The sequence below is a fragment of the Chaetodon auriga genome, chromosome 20 (assembly GCF_051107435.1).
Source record: "Chaetodon auriga isolate fChaAug3 chromosome 20, fChaAug3.hap1, whole genome shotgun sequence".
Taxonomy (NCBI): Eukaryota; Metazoa; Chordata; class Actinopteri; order Chaetodontiformes; family Chaetodontidae; genus Chaetodon; species Chaetodon auriga.
In genome coordinates, this window is record NC_135093.1 from 1,810,001 (window position 1) to 1,831,244 (window position 21,244).

A 21,244-nucleotide genomic window follows, 5' to 3' on the forward strand; every position below is an offset into this window, starting at 1 on the left:
CTGTGCGAGGTCTCTTCATCACAGCTGCTTGTGAAATGCGTTCTCAGTTTGCAGCATTTGTCAGCGTTGTTGGGAAAAGTGATGCATGATGGTAGCTTTAATTATCTCAACTAATTTCTCAGTTTAAATGAGTTTCATAGACGGGGATCGAGATTAGCTGGAACGTAGTCATTTAGACACAGCTCAGGGCCTCTGCTGTCTGTTTTACAGTGTGCATGTGATTTTTCATCTCCAATAGATTATCGCAAAGGAAAGAAAATAATCATTTTACAAATAAATGCTCGTTGGTTGGAGGGATTTCATAGAATCAAATAACTCTGAAGTTTAGGCTGGACTAGAAACCAAAAAGTACTAAAATCAACACTGAATCTCTAACCGAGCTAATATAAGTCACAGGGTACTGGGAGGTTCAGACGTCATTGTTGCATTAATATTCAAGAGACTCCAGCTGGTTTTGCAGAAGAGGAAGACAGAAAAAAGATTTTAGTGAACCAGACAAAATTAAACAAAATGTAAAAGTGGTTGGAAAATAGTTTCAGCTTCAACACGACGGAAACAGAACAGGAAGAATGAGACAACGAATACCATAAATATTATTTATATCCATTTAGAGTTTCATGTGTTTTGATGTGAAGATGTGAAACTGAGCATGTTTTTTTTTTTGTTTTAGCTGTCAAATGACTAAAATACTTTGAAGCTGCTTAGAATGTTACTCAGATTCACAACATGATTTTGTGCTTATTGTTCAGTACAAAGAGTAAATAATAGTTAGAGGAGGGAGAATGTTTTGGACAGCGGTGCCAAGAAATGTCTTCACATTGATTTCAGGTGATATCGCCGAGCCTCATTAAGGCCACAAAGATAAATATGTATACCGGTAACCTCAAACGAGGTTTTAGCTTCGTAGCTGTTAGCTCGCTCACCATGAAACCTGCCTGCACACCTGTGTCAGAATGTGGTCTGTGAAAGCTGCTTGTTGCTCATCCAGGCTCCACTTTGTCCTGCAGCTCATCCAGTGTAGCGTGTTTGTAGCTGTGACGACTCTGGAGCTTCACCCTTTTCATCGCCGTGAACTCGTCCCTACAAACTGACTGAGACACACTGGTTTGTCTTTTACTTCAGCAAGAAAATGTGCGTTCATCTTGGAAAACACGATATCTACGTTCACTCTCCTGACCTCAGCTCAGTTTGTCTGCCAGTGCTGAGAAGTGATCAAATGCCATTTTTACCAGGTTAAAATCTGAATACCTGACTCTGTGGAGCTCATATGAATCAGTTTTATGTGAGGAAGCATGTGGCTGAGGATTGCTGTGGCGCTCGACAAAGTCGGCATCCTCAGCCCGTTTAGGCACACAAACCAATTGGTTGGGGTTAGGAAACGATCATGTTTTGGCTTAGAATATCCTGTTTTGTCGCCACAAACTCGCCTGGGAAAACGTCCCGACATCTCGTTAAAAATACCCAGTTTTGGCGCCACAAGCACGGCTCAAAACCAGCGGTTTGCTGGTTGGCAGTAGTCTCGCCTAACTGTCACGCCACCACCTTCCTCTCCTCCCCCGATGAGAAATTCAGCTCACGCACGTCTACTGATAATCTGAACTACTTCAGTGTGATACCTGCTGTGGAAACGTTGATATATGTATGAAACGAACAGATTTAGTGAATCTGTGGTTTGCAGAAGCATACAATGCCGACGAGCTCCATCTCCGTCAGAAGCCTTCGCGCAGGCAGAAGTGCTCTAACTTAGTTGTGAAGTTCTCTCTCAGCACCTGCAGGGAACTTTTCAAGTGCCAAATGTAAAGTTAATTTCCTCTGCATCTGCCCATTGCAGAGCAGCTATTAGAGTATTAGCAGACACATCGCCCATAGGAGCATAATAACGTACTTAATGTACTGTCTCATTCTCTGGTGTTCTCCAGTTTCATGCCCCGACTCTCAAAATAACTCTCCTCCCTCTCAGCTGAATAATGTGCCGTCCTCTCTGTCTCCATCACTTCCTCTTGACCACGTCGTCTTTACTTTTACCCCCCAAATAATGTTATGTACCTCGCCTCCCTCCTTGTTCTAATATACTTCCTTTCTCTCTCTCACTCCATCTTCAGTGAACATAATTGAGAGTGAGAGCTGAGTTGAGCTCATTATAAAAACAATAGCCCTTGGAAGTGACCATCCTACAGAGGAACTGGAAAAAAGCTCTGCCTCAATTACAGTAAACTGTGTGTCGGCGGAGGTTATTCAGCCGAGGACGCCGGGAGATATTAGATGTTACCATAATGACAGCAACTAGACGGACTCATCCATATTTAGGAGATGGTGTTGGGTTTATTTGGGGAAGGTTTTATAGGACGAGCAGTTATTACTTCCATAACAACACCCTCTCCAGAGCTCAGAGTGGCTCTTTTCACTGATGTACCATTAATGTGTCTCTGACGTCACACAAGGAAAGACAGGAAAAGACAACTTTCTGTTTGTCACTCATGCTTCCATCATTTGTTTTAGGTGTAACTCGTTTTTTAATTTGTTTCTGTGCCTAAACAGTCCAATGCTTTACTTTGAGGTACTTTGCTTTATTGGAAATGATCAAAACCTCTCAAATGTTGGATTTGGTCCAAACACAAGCAGTCGTCTCCGAATAAAATACAAAAGGTTTAATGTCAAAATGTTTCAGCAGAACCAGGAACATGATGCAGCTGCCTGGACCCCCCCATCCTGACAGTTTTACCGCAGTGTGATTTGCCCAATAACGACATGCAGGCTGTGATGCGATCGGGCCCGTCTGTCTCTGTGTTAGCAGACGATGCGTTCACGGTCTGTCGGTTTTCCTCCCCTGGTTGCATGATGTCCGTATTTTTCTCTACGCCTCCACTTTATAACACAGGCTTTCTGTAAAAAAGGGGATGATACCTTAATGACATCACTATGACATCATCAGGAGGTCTATTTTCTCAGACTTTGAAATCTCTCACAGAGCCACAGAAGTCATTTCACTGCCCGTTCTCAAGCTTGTGCTGTCAGCTCGGGTGAGGTGGCACACCTCGTACAGCACGTCCTTTTTTCTCTTTTTGTTTTTTAATGGGGGGGGGGGGGCATAGCACACACCTTCGCTCTGATCTCTCCCATGCTGCTTAGCAGCAGGTGGGCGGGGCGGCTGGGGTAGGTGTCCGTCTGTGTCATTCAGATTACGGTAGGAGGCTTTAATTCGGTGTGTTGATGTTCCAGCGCAGCAAAGCTCATTCCCAAACTCCTCTTTTGTCTCTACTTATTAACCCTGTGGTGCAAACCCCCCCCCCAGTACCCGACAGCCAATCCTCTCCTCTCTGTCCTTTCTTTCTTTCGTGCTGCCCGTCCCTCTTTTGTTTTTCATTATGAATGCCCCGGCAACCACCAACCACAGGTTTGGCAAAAATATATAGAGGACAGGAGTCGAGCCAAGGATCAGGGTGTGTGTGTGTGTGTGTGTGTGTGTGTGTGTGTGTGTGTGTGTGTGTGTGTGTGTGTGTCCTGCGGTTTGATCAGTGCTGGCTGAATCTCACCAGTTTGATGTCCGTCCAGTTTTCTTCTTCTTTCACTTCTTTCTTTCCCTCCTTCAGTCTTCTTTTTTCCTCTCCATGCCCATTTTCATCTACAACCCGATTTCTGTTTTTCGTTCATCTGTGCTGTCATCATTCCTGTCAAGTTCAAGAGAAACTACTGAAAATACCGTGAGATGACGGGGCGCCCCCGTCGCTCACCTGGTAGAACCTCTACAGTGTATCAAGGCTGAGTCCTTCCTGTCATGTGGTCACATGATTCGCTTTTCAAAGCCAACACACTGAGTGATAGTGACTAGACTTCAGTGCACTGAGGACTAAAGGACGCTGGCTGCACGCTAGTCTGGAATCCACAAATTCAAAGTATTGGTAGATGTTAAAAAAGGAGTGTAACTTTTCATTCTCAGGTGATATTCAACTCTTGATTTCCTCACGTTAAACTCTTAAATGACCTCTGCGTGTGTGTGTGTGTGTGTGTGTGTGTGTGTGTGTGTGTGTGTGTGTGTATTCATGTGACAGTCTCCCACCAAAGCTGTGTACAACGCCCGACACTGGACGCTGGAGAGTGAAGAGGAGCCTCCTCCACCTTTCTTCTCACGATCACAGACCTCTCCTGTAACTGCTCACACACACACACACACACTCTTTAAAATACTTTTATATCATATATTTATTTCTATCATAAAGAAGCTCATCTTATGTTTTTGTGATGAACCCTCCTCCGTCCTTCAGGCACCCGTCTCAGCAGGAGGGTCCAGTAAGGAGCCCTCTGATGCTCAGAAGGACGACAGCGTCTTTAAGGCTCCTCCTCCTCCCCCCAAGGTCACCAAGTGTGTCACCGTCCCCACAGATCTCTACCAGGACACCGTCACCGCACTCAAATGCCGCAAGGAGCACAAGGAGGTACGTGGAAATGTTTCCACTGCACAACTCCACCTCATACTTAGAGCCGCGATTCCAAAAAACGTTGGCTGCAGTACCATGCACACACTCAGAGAACTGGAGTTACAACCAGTAACACTATAAAGACCCCTGCTTTAAAAAAGCTGTTGGACATGTTCCACTCACTCAACCGCGTCACTGTGTTTTCCAGCTGTATACAGTCGTCCAACATGTGAAGCACTTCAACGACGTGGTGGAGTTTGGAGAGAACCAGGAGTTCACGGATGACTTTGAGTATCTGGCTACTGGTCTGAAGAGTGGACAACCTCTCAACACACGCTGCCTTAGGTGAGAGCCTGCTGACGTCCTCCAGAGGGGGTGGAGCGAACCCTCCCATCCTCTGCCGCTGTGGTCCACTTCTGGGTGGGCATATTTCTGATAGCTGATGGTGTGTGTGTGTGTGTGTGTGTGTGTGTGTGTGTGTGTGTGTGTGTGTATGTGTGTATGTGTATGTGTGTGTGTGTGTTGTTGTCTCCAGTGTGATCAGTCTGGCTACGCGCTGTGCCATGCCCAGCTTCAGGATGCACCTCAGGGCCAGAGGGAAGGTGGCTCAGGTCTTCAAAACACTCAATGATGCCCCACAACACCCGGTAATCAAAACATGGCTACTGTCTACTGTCATTCACTTCATCCAACTGTACCCAGCAGTTATTGTCTGTTCTTTAGGCTGGCAGAGGGGTGGACCCTGTCAAACTGTTGCATTGAGTCTATAGTATTGATAAACAGAACAGAACTTGCTTTGAGAAACGTGATTATTTTGGTTCTTTTTGAACTTTGCTGTGATGGATTTCTCCTGTGGTCCCGGCAGAACCTGGCTCTGTGCACGGCGTCTCTCATGTACATCCTCAGCAGAGACCGCTTGAACATGGATCTCGACCGGTCATGTTTGGACCTGATGATTCGGCTGCTGGAGCTGGACCAGGACCAGGACGAGGACCAGGGGGGCGGGGCCGGGACAGACCTCACCGTTCAGTTCAGCGCCAGAGAAATCGCCAAGATGAAGGAGAAGATCAGGAAGCTGTGCGACACCGTGCACAACAAGCACCTGGACCTGCAGAACATCACGGTACTTTGTTAAAAAGTGACACTGCTGCCTTTCAGCTGTGTGTGAATATTCATCGCTCCGGATCATTTTAATTTCATGCGCTCTGTGTTTCCTGCAGAAGCGTCGGGGTGGAAAAGCCTTGAAACAGCATTTAGATGATTGCACCTCTCCACTGAAACCTCTGACTAATGATATTCTTTTAGCAGCTCTTCAGTCAGGATGAGTCACAGCCACCCACATGTGTCAAGATATTTTGAGCGGCTCTACTGGAGCTGAAGATCTTTTGTGATCTGAAACGTCTAAATATCAGGTTTTGCTGTCAGTCTCTTACAATCAAGAGCCGCCATTTTACGCCGGCGTTCTCAAATCCATGAGAGGAAACATCAGCTCCAACCTGTGCAGCGACAGGAAACAGTCTGTGGTGCTGCTGCGCTCATTGTGGACTGAGATGAAACATGTCAGATGGTTTTGACGTAGGCTGACTCCTTTTGTCCCTCCTCTCTCCCTGTAGACGGGTCATTTAGCCATGGAGACGTTACTGTCTCTGACTTCAAAGCGAGCAGGTGACTGGTTCAAAGAGGAGCTGCGGCTACTGGGAGGACTGGACCACATAGTAGACAAAGGTTAAAGATATGATGAATGTGCGCTGACTCAAAGTAACACACAGCTGTTGTGTGTGTTTGGTTTCTGAGTGTTTTCATCTCTCCACAGTGAAGGAGTGTGTCGATAACTTAAACCAGGAGGATGATGAGGAGAAGCTGGTGTCGTCTCTGTGGGGAGCTGAGAGGTGTTTACGGGTGTTGGAGAGCGTAAGTGTGACACACACAGACTAAAGAGAGGTTATGACTCAGAAGCCAAACAGGGAATCACAGTTGAGCTGAGGTCGACTGTTTGAGGACAGCTCTGTCTTTAATCGTCAAACCGAGGTTCAGATCACATTTCGGTTTAGTTTGCTTCAGGTCAGGTTCAAACCTCAGGTTCAAACGACCCAAACTCCTTTAACTCTGGACCCAAACCTTCAGCAGCGACCAACACGCTGGAGACACAGTCCTTCAGAGAGGACTGGCTGATTTGATTTCTGTTTGTCTGCAGGTGACAGTCCACAACCCAGAGAACCAGAGCTACCTGATCGCATACAAGGACTCCTCACTCATCATCTCCTCTGCCAGGTGAGAACACACGAACACACACACACACACACACACACACACACACTCTCAGCCTCCGACCTCGGAGGTGTCTCTAATGTCTCTCAGCCTGTCTCCGTCTGCCTCACTGTCTGAATAGAGAATATAGAATTTATAAAAACTCATTTTAGGACGAATTTGATCAGATTTTCTTCTTTTTCCTTCCTCCTTCTCATCATCATCTTGTCACTGGAGAATTTTATTGCCCTGTGATGGTCAAACGGTCTTTTTAACAACATCCTTGAGGACAGATGGAGAACTTTGAATGATTTGTTCTGACAGTTTTCATACAGAAAGCTGCTGAATGGACAGCGGACACTCAGACTGACTCAGCTGTCCAGCTGTACTGTATGGACTGTGTGTGTGTGTGTGTGTGTGTGTGTGTGTGTGTGTGTGTGTGTGTGTGTGCGCGTGCGTGCACGCCAGTCTGACACAATACGCCTGATGGTTATTATGTGTGTCATTATCAGGGTTTTGTTGTTCAATTTCCTGGTCGTGGCATCCTGTCAATCATGGCTCTGACCTCTGACCTCACCCCTAGCAGAGAGAGACAGAGAGTGTAGTCCACTGTGGAAGTGACCTGACCTCTCTCTGTCCCTCTCTGTCCCTCTGTCCCTCTTTGTCTCTCTCTGTCCCTCTCTGTCTCTCTGTCTCTCTCTGTCTCTCTGTCTCTCTGTCCCTCTCTGTCTCTCTGTCCCTCTGTCCCTCTTTGTCTCTCTCTGTCCCTCTCTGTCTCTCTGTCTCTCTCTGTCCCTCTGTCTCTCTGTCCCTCTCTGTCTCTCTGTCCCTCTGTCCCTCTGTCTCTCTGTCTCTCTGTCCCTCTCTGTCTCTCTCTGTCTCTCTGTCTCTCTCTGTCTCTCTGTCCCTCTCTGTCTCTCTGTCTCTCTCTGTCTCTCTGTCTCTCTCTGTCTCTCTGTCCCTCTCTGTCCCTCTGTCTCTCTGTCTCTCTGTCCCTCTCTGTCTCTCTGTCTCTCTCTGTCCCTCTCTGTCCCTCTCTGTCTCTCTCTGTCCCTCTCTGTCTCTCTGTCTCTCTCTGTCCCTCTGTCTCTCTGTCCCTCTCTGTCTCTCTCTGTCTCTCTGTCCCTCTCTGTCTCTCTGTGTCTCTCTGTCCCTCTCTGTCTCTCTGTCCCTCTGTCCCTCTGTCTCTCTGTCTCTCTGTCCCTCTCTGTCCCTCTCTGTCTCTCTCTGTCTCTCTGTCTCTCTCTGTCTCTCTGTCCCTCTCTGTCTCTCTGTCTCTCTCTGTCTCTCTGTCCCTCTCTGTCCCTCTGTCTCTCTGTCTCTCTGTCCCTCTCTGTCTCTCTGTCTCTCTCTGTCTCTCTGTCTCTCTCTGTCCCTCTCTGTCCCTCTCTGTCCCTCTCTGTCTCTCTGTCTCACTCATGTATTTGGTGTTTTTGTTTGATACAGTACGTTTTATTCAAATATAGCTCATGGTTTGTTTTTTCTTTTTTTAGAAATGACCATTAATCCTTGACCTGATCTGTCTGGTGCAGGTGCTCAGTCCAAAAAACTGAAACTCCAGAACGACTTGAAAGGGCGTCATCTGTCCGGTTAATTCCTTCTTTATTACGCGGGCTCTCTAATTGTTTCTGCAGTCATCACATGACGATCACCAGCAAACACCGTCTGAAAAGTCGTTTTTTTCCCACGTTATGTTATGAAGTGAGTTTGACCCTCCTGTGGTTCACAGCCTGATCCGCCCTGACTGAACAAGTACAGAAATACCAGAGATGTCTTTGGTGACAGTGTCTCCATCACAGATTTTTACTCAGCACTGCAGAGATTAAACTAAACGTCCCGCTGCACTGAGATGTCGCTTGTGATTTTGTGTGAACCAGATTTAGTCGATCGACCAACGCGGGCCTCAGACGCACAGCGTCAGTTGAACTCTTAGTGTCGACTGACTTCACCTTCTCGCTCCGCCTTCCCCGCCCTCTGTGTGACCGGACCTCGGCCCCCTACAGAGGGTCTGCAGTTCGGGTGGGGAGGGGGGTGAGGATGAGGATGAAGGCTAAATGGGTCAACAAAGAGCTGCTGTTTGGGCGGCTGACGCAGGCCTCAGTCTGAGCATTCAGCTGTCCTCTCTGGTAACTCGATTAACCCCCAAAACCACAGGGTGAGCGAGCGAGCGAGCGAGCGCTGCCACCACCTAAACCCCATCCACCCACCCCCACCCGCCCACTGAGGCTGTGTTCACCGACTCCAGGTCTTCTTTGGCACGTTCCTCCTTCCTCTTCTGTTTTACCTGTCCTCCTCTCTCCTCTGACTTCACTGTCCTCTTTTCCTCCCTTTGCTCCTCTTTGTTCCCGCTGCCCTTTTTGTTTCAACCCAAACTCACCCTCCACCTCTCCGAGTGCATCAGCTGTCCACAGGACTAATTCAATAAACCCCCACCACCCTTTCAGACGGCATGCTTTCTCTCACACACGAATAAGTCCCATTGCTTATTGACTGTCTTCTATCTGCATCTGATCAGGAGCTCCAGTCTCTGTTGGACTTCTGTCCATAGAAAGAAAAGACCCCCTGAATTTGAACTTCTTATGGTCGACTCTGACTTTGTCACGTCCTGTCCTCCTGTCGCCCTCCATAGGCCACGTTTCATTTTAGACACACACTCCTCTTTTTGCCTTTTTTCTTGCCTTATTTCCTTCCTCTCTCTCTGTCCTGGTGTTCAGACTCTGGTTTCAGCTCTCTGTTCAGTCACCGCCGTCATTAGATCTAATCTAGTTATTTACATCAGGCAGCTGACCTGCTTCACCCCTCCTGCTGCTGCTGCCGCTGCAGCCGGCCGGCGTGTGTGTCTGTGTGTGCGTGGACACATTTCTGCCTGAATGCTGCTCTGTTTTATGATGGAGGAGAAAAGGAAAGAGGAGAGTCGAGCTGAGAGATCCAGACGACATCTGTGTGTGAATCCAGTCTGTTTGTGTTGAACCGTGATGAACGAGTGACCATAAAATGATTTTATTTGTCCTCTGCTTGGACAAAGTAGGTGATTCCACATGAAACACAGGAGTGAAGTGAAATAAAAGCGACTCCCTTAGCGCTGCATTTGTTTACGTTTGGTCTCAGTAACCTCCATCGGGTCACACGTCTGAAGATTTAAGTGTGTGCTGGAGGCTTGAAGGTTTGGGCTCATAAAGGCGTGTTGTTGACATGTGTGACAGTAAGAAAGAGAGTGTGCAGGTTTTTTCACTTTTTTCACTGATTTTAATTGGACGAGGGAACGTCACACAGAGACAAAGTGCTTTGGATCCTCCGTTTTGTTTTTCATGTGCAGCTTTAATCCAAACACGCTGGAAACATCATTTTAACGCAGCATGCCGTCTTGATTGTCCTCCTCTCGTCTCAGAGCGCTGAGCAGGTGTGAGGAGATGATCCAGCGTTACAGCAGGGAGCTGAGCCCGGACGGAGCTGTGGTGGGGAAAGCGGTGGAGGACTGCATGAGGGCCATCATCGGAGTCCTGCTCAACCTGACGCACGACAACGGTCAGTGCAAACCTTTGAGACTCATACAAGGACAAAAAGTTCGGGGACTGGTGCTGTGGATCCTCTCAGAGATGAACCTTTTGTTCACGAGTAACCAGGAGGCACATAGACCCCAAAATCTGTAGAAACAACACCCAGCTGTAAACATCCAGGAATTACCCTTTAAAAACTCACTTTACTGCTGATTGTTGGCGTATAAACACAGTTACTGGAGTTCACAATCATGTGTTTACCTGTGTGTGTGTGTGTGTGTGTGTGTGTGTGTGTGTGTGTGTACGTGCAGAGTGGGGCAGTACAAAGACAGGAGAACAACAGGATTTAATAATGACGGCTCTGAACTGCGTCCTCAAAGTTCCTCAGTATCTTCCACAAGAGCAGAGGTTCGACATCCGAGTGCTGGTGAGTGTAACACACACACACACACACACACACACACACACAGAGTGTTTCATCCAAAACAATGTGTTTTTTGTCGTTTCAAACACTCCTGTGAGTTTGGAGTCAGTGTGGAAAACACCTGTTGAACAGACAGAAACTTTATGGCAGTTGAAACGACAGATGTGTGTGATTCATAACCGAGTGTGTGTGTTGTGTTCAGGGTCTGGGCCTGCTGATCAACCTGGTGGAGTACAGTGCCAGGAACAAGTACTGTCTGATGGAGATGGAGATGGAGGGAGGTCAGGGTCCCTGCAACTCCACCGTCTTGCTGAGCCCTCAGCATCAGGACATCACCAGCACCGGCCCACTCAGCGCCATCGCTGCGCTTGTACAGGTGCGCGCCAGCTGAATGTGTGTGCGCTCTGTGTTTTCTGGCTGCGAGCGGGTCATGTTTGGATTTTTTGCTGTAAATTAATAGATGTGTTATTCACTGTGTTCACAATTCATCTGTGTTCTGCTGTGTTCTGCCGTGGCAGCTCTGTTTCCCATGAGCACCATTAAAGCTTCATTTAGATCGAATCATCCCATCTAATCAGATTTGGCTGATGCTCTTATCCAGACTTCCAGTGAGGTCAACAGTAGGATCAGCAGCCTGATGCCACGCAGAGAGAAACGAGGAACAAGAAGAGAGGTGGAAACCATTTATGGCCAAAGTGAAACAGTTAAAAGAAACTGGGAGAAATGAAAGAAGGGACGCTTGTCCTGACGTCAGACTGTCGGCCACATTCACAGACGTAAAGTTCAACGTAGAATCTAATTAAATAAAGTACAGACGGGCAGAATAATAGAAGAGAAACACACCATCACTGTCGTTTCTGCATTTGTTAGCACAGACATTTAAAGCTCGCATCATCAGACAGCACACACACCGTCAGGCTGATGGTCAGCAGCAGCAGAGTCTGCACCAGTTTCCACTGGGAAGTAAAACCTCGGGTCACCAGAACGATTTTTGGAAAAAGAATTCTCCACTTTTTTAATTTCTGTCAGAGTTACACGCTGAGTGGCAGCGCTGCCTTTGCTATCCGTGGCTAACTGTCCTCCTGTTCGTCCTCAGCTGTTCCTCCAGCGGGAGCGAGCCGCCGTCCTGGCCGAGGCGCAGACAGATGACCTCATCAAGGAAGCGCCGAAGCCCGCGCTGGACCAGAGCGGTGAGTGGCAGGAGACGGGCGGGGAGATCCAGTGGGTGGCCAACGACAACAACAACGACTCGGACAGACAGGACGCCGGCAAGAAGAAGGAGAAGGACGAGGAGGATGAAGAGCTGGACCTCAACAAAGGTACAACCACGGTGTCCTTCTACATGTTCTGTGAAGAAGTGTGTCGATTCGAGACCTAGAACACAATAACTGAGTGTTTCTTCCTCCTCATCATCGTCTTCATCCCCTCAGCTCTGCAGCATGCAGGGAAGCACATGGAGGACAGCATCGTGGCCTCCTACACAGCACTGCTGCTGGGCTGCCTGTGTCAGGGGAGCCCGGTGAGTGAGACGCACACACACACACACACACACACACACACACACACACACACACACACACAGTCACAGTCACAGACACACACATGTGGACTGTTTTTTTTTACGTGTCACTCAAAGTGAAAAACATCACAGCCTTAAATTTCTTCTTTCCCAGCTGCATTCGAACACACCGCTGTGTGGTGTCACATGCACCCAGTCATGATGCTCTCACCTGTTACCAATGAACCTGTTCACCTGTGGAATGTTCCTAACAGGTGTTTCTGGAGAGTTCCACTTGTGCTTCTTGTGTGTTTCCTGTCGTCTGACTCTCTCTCTGTTCGTCTCCACCAGTTGAATGTGACTACTGTGAGGGAGAACCTGCCAAAAGGAGATTTCTCCATCATGACAGAAATGCTGAAAAAGTTCCTCAACTTCATGAACCTCACTGTGAGTGTGATTATGTAACTGTTACGACACTTCAGAAAACTGATCCAGATCTCCTGAACGTGTTCACACCAGCGGTGAGCCGGACTTTTCCAGTTTCCAGTTGCTAAAACAGTTGAGGATTCCCAGTAAATGATGTTTTCATGGAAGGTCCTGCAGCTTCTCATCAAAGTATTCTTTTTTTTAATGTTGCTTGATGTTTCCTGTGGAGCTGTTGATTTATTTCACAATGCAAATTATCTTCAAGCTTTGATCAAAAAATGAGAATATTAAAGGACCAATAAAGATGTGAGGTCACACAGTAACCAGTGAAAACTGTTAACGTTGAAGGTCGATCACGTGAAGAATGAATGAATTTCAGAGAATATTAAAACACAGATGTGTGTGTGTGTGTGTGTGCGTGCACGTGTGGTAACTGACCTCTACTCTCTCTCTGCAGTGTGACGTCGGCACCACAGGACAGAAGTCCATCTCCCGGATCATTGACTATCTGGAGCACTGCTAGAGAGAAGCCTGTCTTTACACACACACACACACACACACAACCATCTCCTTCATCTTTGTCAGCATCCTTCATCATCACCTCTTGACTATGTTGACTGCTGGAAACAGGCGTGTTTCTTTCCTCGAGCACACACACACACACACACACACACACCCTCATCTTCCTCTCTGTGTTGTGTCCAGACGTCCTCCTCGTCCTCCAGTTAAAGAACTTTCACTGTTTGTTTGGTGTCGGCACTGGAAACTCGTTTCTTTCCAGATGAACTTTTCTTAATGGTGATTTAAAGATCGGCGGCTGAGTCTCGTTTGGTTTGATGTCCAGTAAAGACACAGTCCAAGTCAGTATTTATTTTTTTCTTTCCGTTTTTGCGTTTCCTCTCAGAGTTTCCTCACAGTTCAGCCCCTCTCTCACCTGCCCCCCCCCCCCCCCCCCCCTCGTGTGAAGCCCCTCTGCCTTGGTATCGATCGCTGACAGATTGGAGTGGAGCTGCTGTTTTCTCCAGCCTGTCATCAAAGCCTCGCACCCCTCGGCTCTGCCTCTGGAGCTGATAATCGCCAAAACAACTCCATTGGTTTAAAAAAACAACAACTACTGACCAAAATAATTGCTTGACACGCTGTGTTCTTCTTCTTCGTCTTCTCTTTTTGCTGCTTTGACTCTCGACTCTGTCGAAAGGAGGCGGTCTGAGGCAGATGAATCAAAAATATTGATCCTTTCTGGCCCAAGAGCACAGAAATAGCAAGAGTTCAGAGCCTGAATTGCAGGCTGCAGTGGAGGTCAGGTGGTGTTTTAAGGTGGAACTGCCTGGAAGTGTCTGCGTGAGGTCTGCTTAGGTGTTTTTCATCTGTGTCTAACCAGAAATGTCTCTGGAGGTAAGAGCTTTTGTTCCCCTCCAGCCTCTGCAGCAGAGCAGCTGATTTCAAATTGGTTGTTCGTCTTGTGCCGTTATAAAAACAGGTGTTTCTCCCAGCATGCCGTGCACACTCGAGTCAGTCAGCACCCAACAACTCACCGCAGACAAAAACGAGTGACCCTCAAGGTTGTTCAAACTCTGGAAACTTGAGACGGCCGCCCACCCCCCCAAAAGCAGAAACTTTCTCCTTTCAAAGAATCGATCGCCCCCTCACTCCACATCAAAGCTTTATGTCTCTGCAGGACCTGAGCCCTCCGGACCAGAACCTGTCCTCTTTCAGGTCCTTTCAATTTACCGCCCACGTGTGCGCTCGCCGCTCGGAGGAGAGCCTTCAATTACAGCACAAAGGCGGCCGAAACGCCCCGGCCGGAGAGGTGAAGACGAGCTGCTCTTCTTTTGTTTGAACACAACCACCAGCAGAGAAGCTTTCAACCATCCAGTTGATGCTTTTTCTTCCTGTTCGGTTGTTTTTTAGACTTTTTTAAACTTCAGCCTGCTGTCGAATCCCAACCTTCACAGTTTAGAGTTCCTCTGTATGGGAGAATCCTCCTCTGGTCCCTTTGACCGTCACGTCTAATCTGTCCAACACATCACTGCTACGAGTTTCTCTCTGAAGTGTGAAGATGGTCGGTCGGTCTAAAGTCGGAGGATTTCCAAGCCTTTGCTTCTCTTCGTCAGTGCGAATGAGGAGAATCGTCGGCGTGCTGTTCACCCTCCTCCTGCGTCGCGCTTGTACACGCTTAGACATGCTTGTAAATGTTAAGTTATTGATGAAGGCGTCTTACAGAACCGTAGATTAAACGATTTATTCAAGGTTAGTTTTTAAAAGAGGGCCTGAAAGTTTCTGATGTGGCTCAAATGCCAAAACACTGGATCCTACATGTCCCATAATGCAATTGGATGGTGCCATTCAGTAGACAGACACCTCATGAGATCATCAGAGTTGTTTTCCAGCTCCACAGAAGACGTCCACCTGTTTCACAGGCTCAGCAGCACTTAACACGACGAGGAAACGGAACTTTAACGACCTCTGGTCATCGAGGCGGCGCCGAAGACGAGCTGACGGGATGAGGAAGGTGGACGAGGTGTCAGACAGACTGTCAGAATAATCCACGGTACTGAGTTTTCTGCTTGTGATAACGGCGTTTGCTGGAATAAAAAGAGGTTTTGGCGCTTTTCCAAAATCCTCTGTTCCATCTTGGTGTTCTGTCACGTCTTCTGAGCAGAATCACATTTTAAAGCTTTTCTTTGAGTCATAATTTGCTCCTTTAACGTCTCCAAAGTATTTTGCCGTCCGGGCAGAAAAACAAGTGTATGTGTTCCCCCAGAAAGTCTCAGAAGGCCTGCAGTGTTGAACCTTTTATTTTCTTTGATGGCCGCGGCGGGACGGAGACGCCGTTTCCTGTCTGACTCGGTGTTTAGAGTCAGGAGTTTAAGGTAGACGTGAGTTTTTCTTTTGAATACAGACGAGTTCTCTAGAGTTGTAAAAGTTGGAAGCGCCTGTCATGAAGCATGTTCACTGTGTTAATTCATCTGTTCCTCTGTGACCACACACACACGCACACACACACACACACACACAGTTTAACCCTTTTTTGTTTTAAGTTTACAAGAGCTTTATTCACAGACGTCTGGAAGAATGAATGGAAGAGCTTTTTGTACATAGTTTTTGTACATAGATTGATTTCCTCATGTAGGAGGAGAGACTGATGGGATATGGGGGGGGGGGCGGGGGGTGAAATTTAAATTTAGACCTGTAGACTCGAATTTTCTGAATCTGACTCTATTTTTCATTTTCTAAAGCCTTTTCTCCCGGTCGTGTTGTTGTTTTGGACAGACAGACAGAGAGCTTCTTAACAAGCCAACTGCAGGAAAACTTGATCTTTGTACCAATTTGCAGACTGATGTCTTTGGTTACCTGTACATAATTTTAAAAGAATAAAAATTGCTACTTTCAGTACTTCCTGCTCCATCTTTCTTTCTCCCTGCGTTCCTGACTCATCAGTGCTGAGATGGAGCTTTTTGAACGGTGGATTTTGGTTTATTTACTTTTTAAATTTCAGCTGCAAACTTTGTTCAGATTATTGGAAAATGTGTCTGCTGCTTTTCTCTACTTGGTCATAATGGGGAAAAACGTGGCATGATCATGTGATATCAGAAGTTCAGTCTTTGCTGTTGGCAAGAAAAACAAACTCCACTAACTTAATTTTAGAGACAATAAAAACTGCAAGACAACAAGAACAGATCATGTAGGAAAATATATATTTATAAAGAGAGTCTCATCTTCTTCAACAGTTCAGTTTTTAAATATCACTTGGTCCCGCTGCTTCTCTCCCACATGTCCTCATTATAGCTCCTCTGCTCCTCTGCGCGCGCCGGGCCACCGCTGCTCCTCCCGGTGTGGAGGTCCCTGTCCGGCGCAGATGGCTCCCCTGCCACGAGTGTGGTCCCCTGTGAGGGCGGTCCCCTGTGAGGGCGGAGCAGCCCCCGTGGGCCGCGGGGCGCGGGTGGGCACCGAGACTTCGCAGGCGCCCTCCTGGAGCAGCTCGCTGAGGGTGGCGATGTAAATCTGCGCCATCTGAAGCGTCTCGGATTTGGAGAGCTTCTTGTCGCTCTCCAGGTTGGGGATGACGCTCCGGAGCCGGTCGAAGGCGACGTTGAGTCCCAGCATCCTCCTCCTCTCCCGGGCGTTGGCAGCAAGGCGTCGCCGTCTCTGCGCCCGCTCCAGTGCGCACTTGTCCGGCTGGAGGTAGTGCAGCGCGCCGCCTGCGGGCCCCAGTCGGAGCTCCACGATGGCGCATGGGGGGTCTCGGTGGTCGCAGCCGCGTCTAGTGCGCTCTGTCCCCTGCCGCTCCTGCGTGCGGCTCCGCTGCAGCAGAGCGTGGATGTCGGCGTGCAGAGCCACCGGGGCCGCGGGGCCGACTCCTCCCTCCGGGTCCACGGAGATGAAAGGCGCAAAGAGGCTTTTGCTCGGCGGCATCGCGCTTCTACCCCGGAACAAACGTTTCTACCAAAGAACCGAAAACAGTCAGTTCACTGAGAAGTTCAACTTTCTCCACTTTGATGGGTGAATTTATGGAGGTGGGAGCCGCGGGGACGCGCAGTGCGTGCTCCGGGGGCGTGGAGAGGGTCGTGTGCTGCTTAATGAACAGAGCCAAAGTTTGCTGCAGGGGGTCTATTAACCAAGTTCATCAAAAGAGGATTAGAAGCGTCTCAGTGCGCCGCTGTGGGCCGATACATGGAGGCGGCCAAGCAGAAGAGCAGCAAGCACCAAGAAGGGGAGGAAGGATGAGGAGGTGGTGTGATGGTAAATAACATCCTCCACCCAGTTTAACCAGAGAAATGACTGAAAAACAACCGTTTCCTGATAGAAAGTTCATTTGAATCTCAGTCAGGTTTGGAGCCTCGAAATTGTTTCAAAGTAAAAACCAAAAAAATTAAACATGCTGAAAAGCTCCAAAGTGCAGCAGGAATTCGGCACTTAAGGAAAAAAAAAACTAATATTAGACAATACCTTCTCCCTGCATGTTAATGTGCTAAATGTCAGCGAGATAAAAGAGAAATCCCCCAAAGCGTTCTGTTCCAATTAAAATTATCACTAAAATATTCAGCAGATGTGAAATGTGTTGAACAGGCTTCAGAGGAACACGTGGGAAATCATGTCATGAGCCCATTAATGAATTAAACATTTCTAAACTCCACCTGTTCGAGATAAAAAGCTGAGTTCTGCAACTGGAAACATTATTTGAGGCTTGTGGTGATTTTATTCTAACTGAGGTCTTTTTATGGTAATGTCCTCATTAACATGAGGTAAGTGTGGGAATTGATCTGAATATGCAGTTAAATTGGATTTATAGTACTTCAGATTGTGCTTTTTTAATCTCAAATGGTAGCACTGTGGTTTAATTTGATTTTAGTTTCAAGTGAAGTTTGAATCAGTTTCTTTTAAAGAACTTTTCAGCCGATATTTGTTTTATTTTCAGCTGTTTTTTTTTTGTTTTGTTTTTTTTAATTTTTCTGTCGTCTCCTTCAGGGCCGCTGAGGAAAATGATCTTATTTCTTTTATTAACTTTGCCGCCTGGAGGGAGGTTAAGTTCTACAATTAAAATGTTTGTTTACATTTCACGACATCATAAATTAAGGATTGATCATCTCCACCACAGGACTTTATTCCCAGCAGTGTGAAGCTTTGAGAAAAAAAAAAGGTTATAGAAAGTTAACTGAATGAATAAAATCTGAAAGACGCATCCTTTTTGTTTTTGTTTTTGTTTTTGTTTTTCCGAGCGTGGTGGGGTGTGTTTGGGGGGATTTGTGACTGAAAATCCTGCTGCCGCCCTGCTGTTCTTACTTTCATTGCTCTTTTTATTCACAATCCTGCTGCGTTGGATCAGAATTTGTTTCTAATCTAAATCCACATGAGTGAAGTTGCTTTGGGCCTCGAGTGGACGTCTTCAACACTTTCCTCTGTATCCTCCACAGGTTGTTGTGATGTTTGCCTCATATTAAAGCTCGTCGCTGGGATTCGTGTTTTTAAGGTTAATTAAAAGCGTTGCGGCTCCCTGAGGGAAAAGCCTGATGATGACTGACAGTAACTGGCAGCCTCGTATCCTCTGGACAGGCTCTAATGGGATTTAGCAGCGTGTCCTGACCGCCGTGTGCCAGCACCGACGGGCCGGGCCTTTACAAATGCCACAGCATGGCATCGAGCCGCCACAAAGATGGCTGCGTGACACACAGGAACATAATAGACTCCTTATGGCCAGGAGGACCCTCGCTGTCTGAGGCCGCGGGTTCGTTTCTTTTCTACTCTCCAATCTGGAGCACGTGGGGAGGTTTGGCTTCGTGGCTCGGATGACAGTTGTTGGCACACTCCGCTTTATTAAACCCAATGAAACGGCTCATTGCAGCCAGCGAGCGGACACGGGCCGCAGATCAAACCCTCACGCCGCCATGACAGGCCCATACAGATGACGCCTCCAGAGGTTCAGCCTCCTGACCGCGCTCGGCCTTCTGTTCCTCTGAGTTCGGCTGCTCAGGTTTCGTACGATCTCCATCCGGATGTAGACCTTTTCATCCCAGATTCCAGAACCTACACTGACTTGAAACCTTTGGACAGGTCTGGGTTTATTTTTGCTGGTCACACTATTGTTTCGTGGTTCAGACTTCATCCGTTTGCACTTACGGCTGCATATGACAATAACATGATGACAGCTTGAGCAGCCTCAAGAGTCAGTTTTTGGCTGGTTGAGTTTATGTTGATAAAGTTTGGTTTAAGACGAAGGCTGGCATGTTTCTAAAGTGACCTGCTGTCACAAAGAAGCAGCTTCGTTTCATACAAAGGTTCAGTAATCTCCTAAAACAGCTGGTCGCTGTAGTTTTTAGCAAACATTACTCAAACAGGAGGGAAAAATGCATTTGTTGGAACATTTTTTAGGAGATGCGTTCACTGTTGGTTTGGTCTTTTCATTTGATTTGTTGACAAGAAAAATATCGACTATCATCAACGTTATCCTTTAAAGTGAAGTTTGTCAAATCCCAACAGAAAACAGGGCTGCAGGTTTGGAGTGGTTAGTAATGAGAAGCTTCAGCTGTTAACACGCTCCGCTTTGTTAAACCCAATGAAATGGCTCGTTGCAGCCAGCGGACGGACACAGGCCGCAGATCAAACCTCCGCTTTCATCCCACGAGCCACTGAGGCAGCACAGCGACGAGCCTCCAGCTCTAAACCCACGGTCGTAGTTTGTGTGTGATTCAGCCAATTTAATAGAAACGACAAACAATTTACGTCCCCAGTGATCATGGTCCAGATCCTACACGTACTTTGTCGATTGGTCTCCAGTTCAGCCGCTGGTTTCAGCTCATTTCAGTTTCTTATACGGACTTTGAAAAAAAAACCTTTTCAGAGGAATAACAATCATAAATCGTCACCAAAGGGAATTTGATTGTTTCTTGAATTAAAAAGCTTTTCGGTTTAACAGCTTCCTGAAATGTCAGATGTCTGATTGTCCCTAAACGCATCAACCGGACAGAAATCCCTGCTCACACTTGTAATACCACCTGATAACGGTGACCAAAAAAAGTTGCAGTGTCGTTAGCTTCAAACTGAAATCTGCAGTAAGAACATGAAGCTCACGTCAGGCAGGTGAGATGTCAGTGAGCCGGCGTCTGACTGCACTTCATGTTTCTCATTTCAGGGTCTTGCATCACAGACCACCAAGCTGATAAATGCTTAAAATGTTTTTTGGAGAGAAAATAAATCTGTTGTGACCAAAAATCCATCAGCCAATATTTCATGTTTTATTACGAATGAATATTTCACGAGGAAAGGTTCTTTAAGAAAAGTTATCGCTGCAGAACAACAACACCGATCTGAACTAATCTGACTAATTTTTCTTCCCGTTAATGTTCAGGAACGAGACTTTTCACCGGCTGCTTCAGTGAGGAAACAAAACTTAGATGAAGCTTTGGTGGATCCTCACGTTCGGCTCAGATCAGAGGCTCATCGTCGACCCCTGCGAGCCCACAGAGGAGCACGTACTGCTCAGTCTGCAGATGGTAATAGTAGATATCAGCTCTCTGCGTTGGCTTGGAGCCTCTCGGTCCTCTGCTGGTCCAGTTTGCAGGAACTCTCACTTCCTGTCTGTCTCTCTAACGCCACAGTCAGACGACAGGACATTTTCAGATGGACTCTGTCGGATTAGGAGATCAGAGAGCCACAGATTTGTGTAGAGACGTGTCAGACTTCATGCTGGACCCTCAGTCGCAGCCTTCCACGGCCGGCGTGGTGCTCAGAGGCGGCTGGCGTCTCATCATGTTCGTCTGTCACTGCTTCAACACGCAGAATCGTCCACTTTGAGACACCAGAAAAACTCTCGATGGCTGTCTGTCGCTCAGCGCGTCACCACTCCAAAGTGACAAAAAAAAAAAAAAAGAGCTTTGATGTTGTGATGCCTCAGGAACAACACACACACACAGAAACATACAAATCAATGGGCATACACTCACACAGCCACACACAAAGCCCCCGACACACTCATTTGTCTCATTTCACACCAGTGATCCTTCCTTCCTCCCTCATTGTGTCTCCCTTTAGACACAAACTCACACACACTCATTTGTTTCACTATACATCACAGGACCCTCCTGCTCTCTCCGCCCGCAAGTCCAATTACTGATCATTGATTAGGCCAGCTGTGTGTGTGTGTGTGTGTGTGTGTGTGTGTGTGTGTGTGTGTGTGTGTGTGTGTGTGTGTGTGTGTGTGTGTGTGTGTGGCCATGAGGAGTTTAATCAGGCGTGTTCC

At 47.3% G+C, this 21,244-nt stretch overlaps 2 protein-coding genes across 2 annotated transcripts in view; one reads left to right on the forward strand and one right to left on the reverse strand.

Moving 5' to 3' along the window:
• waplb (WAPL cohesin release factor b) overlaps positions 1-15,903 on the forward strand; it is a 26,351-nt gene extending 10,448 nt beyond the window's left edge. The window contains exons 6-20 of the mRNA XM_076759631.1: positions 4,050-4,145; positions 4,263-4,433; positions 4,624-4,760; positions 4,951-5,062; positions 5,281-5,538; positions 6,029-6,140; positions 6,229-6,326; positions 6,610-6,686; positions 10,051-10,187; positions 10,471-10,586; positions 10,786-10,959; positions 11,680-11,902; positions 12,014-12,102; positions 12,433-12,528; positions 12,965-15,903. Of these exons, the coding sequence (XP_076615746.1) occupies positions 4,050-4,145; positions 4,263-4,433; positions 4,624-4,760; positions 4,951-5,062; positions 5,281-5,538; positions 6,029-6,140; positions 6,229-6,326; positions 6,610-6,686; positions 10,051-10,187; positions 10,471-10,586; positions 10,786-10,959; positions 11,680-11,902; positions 12,014-12,102; positions 12,433-12,528; positions 12,965-13,030 (1,962 nt within the window). The 3' untranslated portion in view covers positions 13,031-15,903. The remainder of the gene's footprint in view (positions 1-4,049; positions 4,146-4,262; positions 4,434-4,623; positions 4,761-4,950; positions 5,063-5,280; positions 5,539-6,028; positions 6,141-6,228; positions 6,327-6,609; positions 6,687-10,050; positions 10,188-10,470; positions 10,587-10,785; positions 10,960-11,679; positions 11,903-12,013; positions 12,103-12,432; positions 12,529-12,964) is intronic.
• On the reverse strand, positions 15,329-17,015 carry atoh1c (atonal bHLH transcription factor 1c). The gene has a single exon (XM_076759632.1). The coding sequence runs from the start codon at positions 16,921-16,923 to the stop codon at positions 16,291-16,293; it is 633 nt and encodes a 210-aa protein (XP_076615747.1). The 5' UTR covers positions 16,924-17,015; the 3' UTR covers positions 15,329-16,290.
• Positions 17,016-21,244: the final 4,229 nt, after the last annotated feature.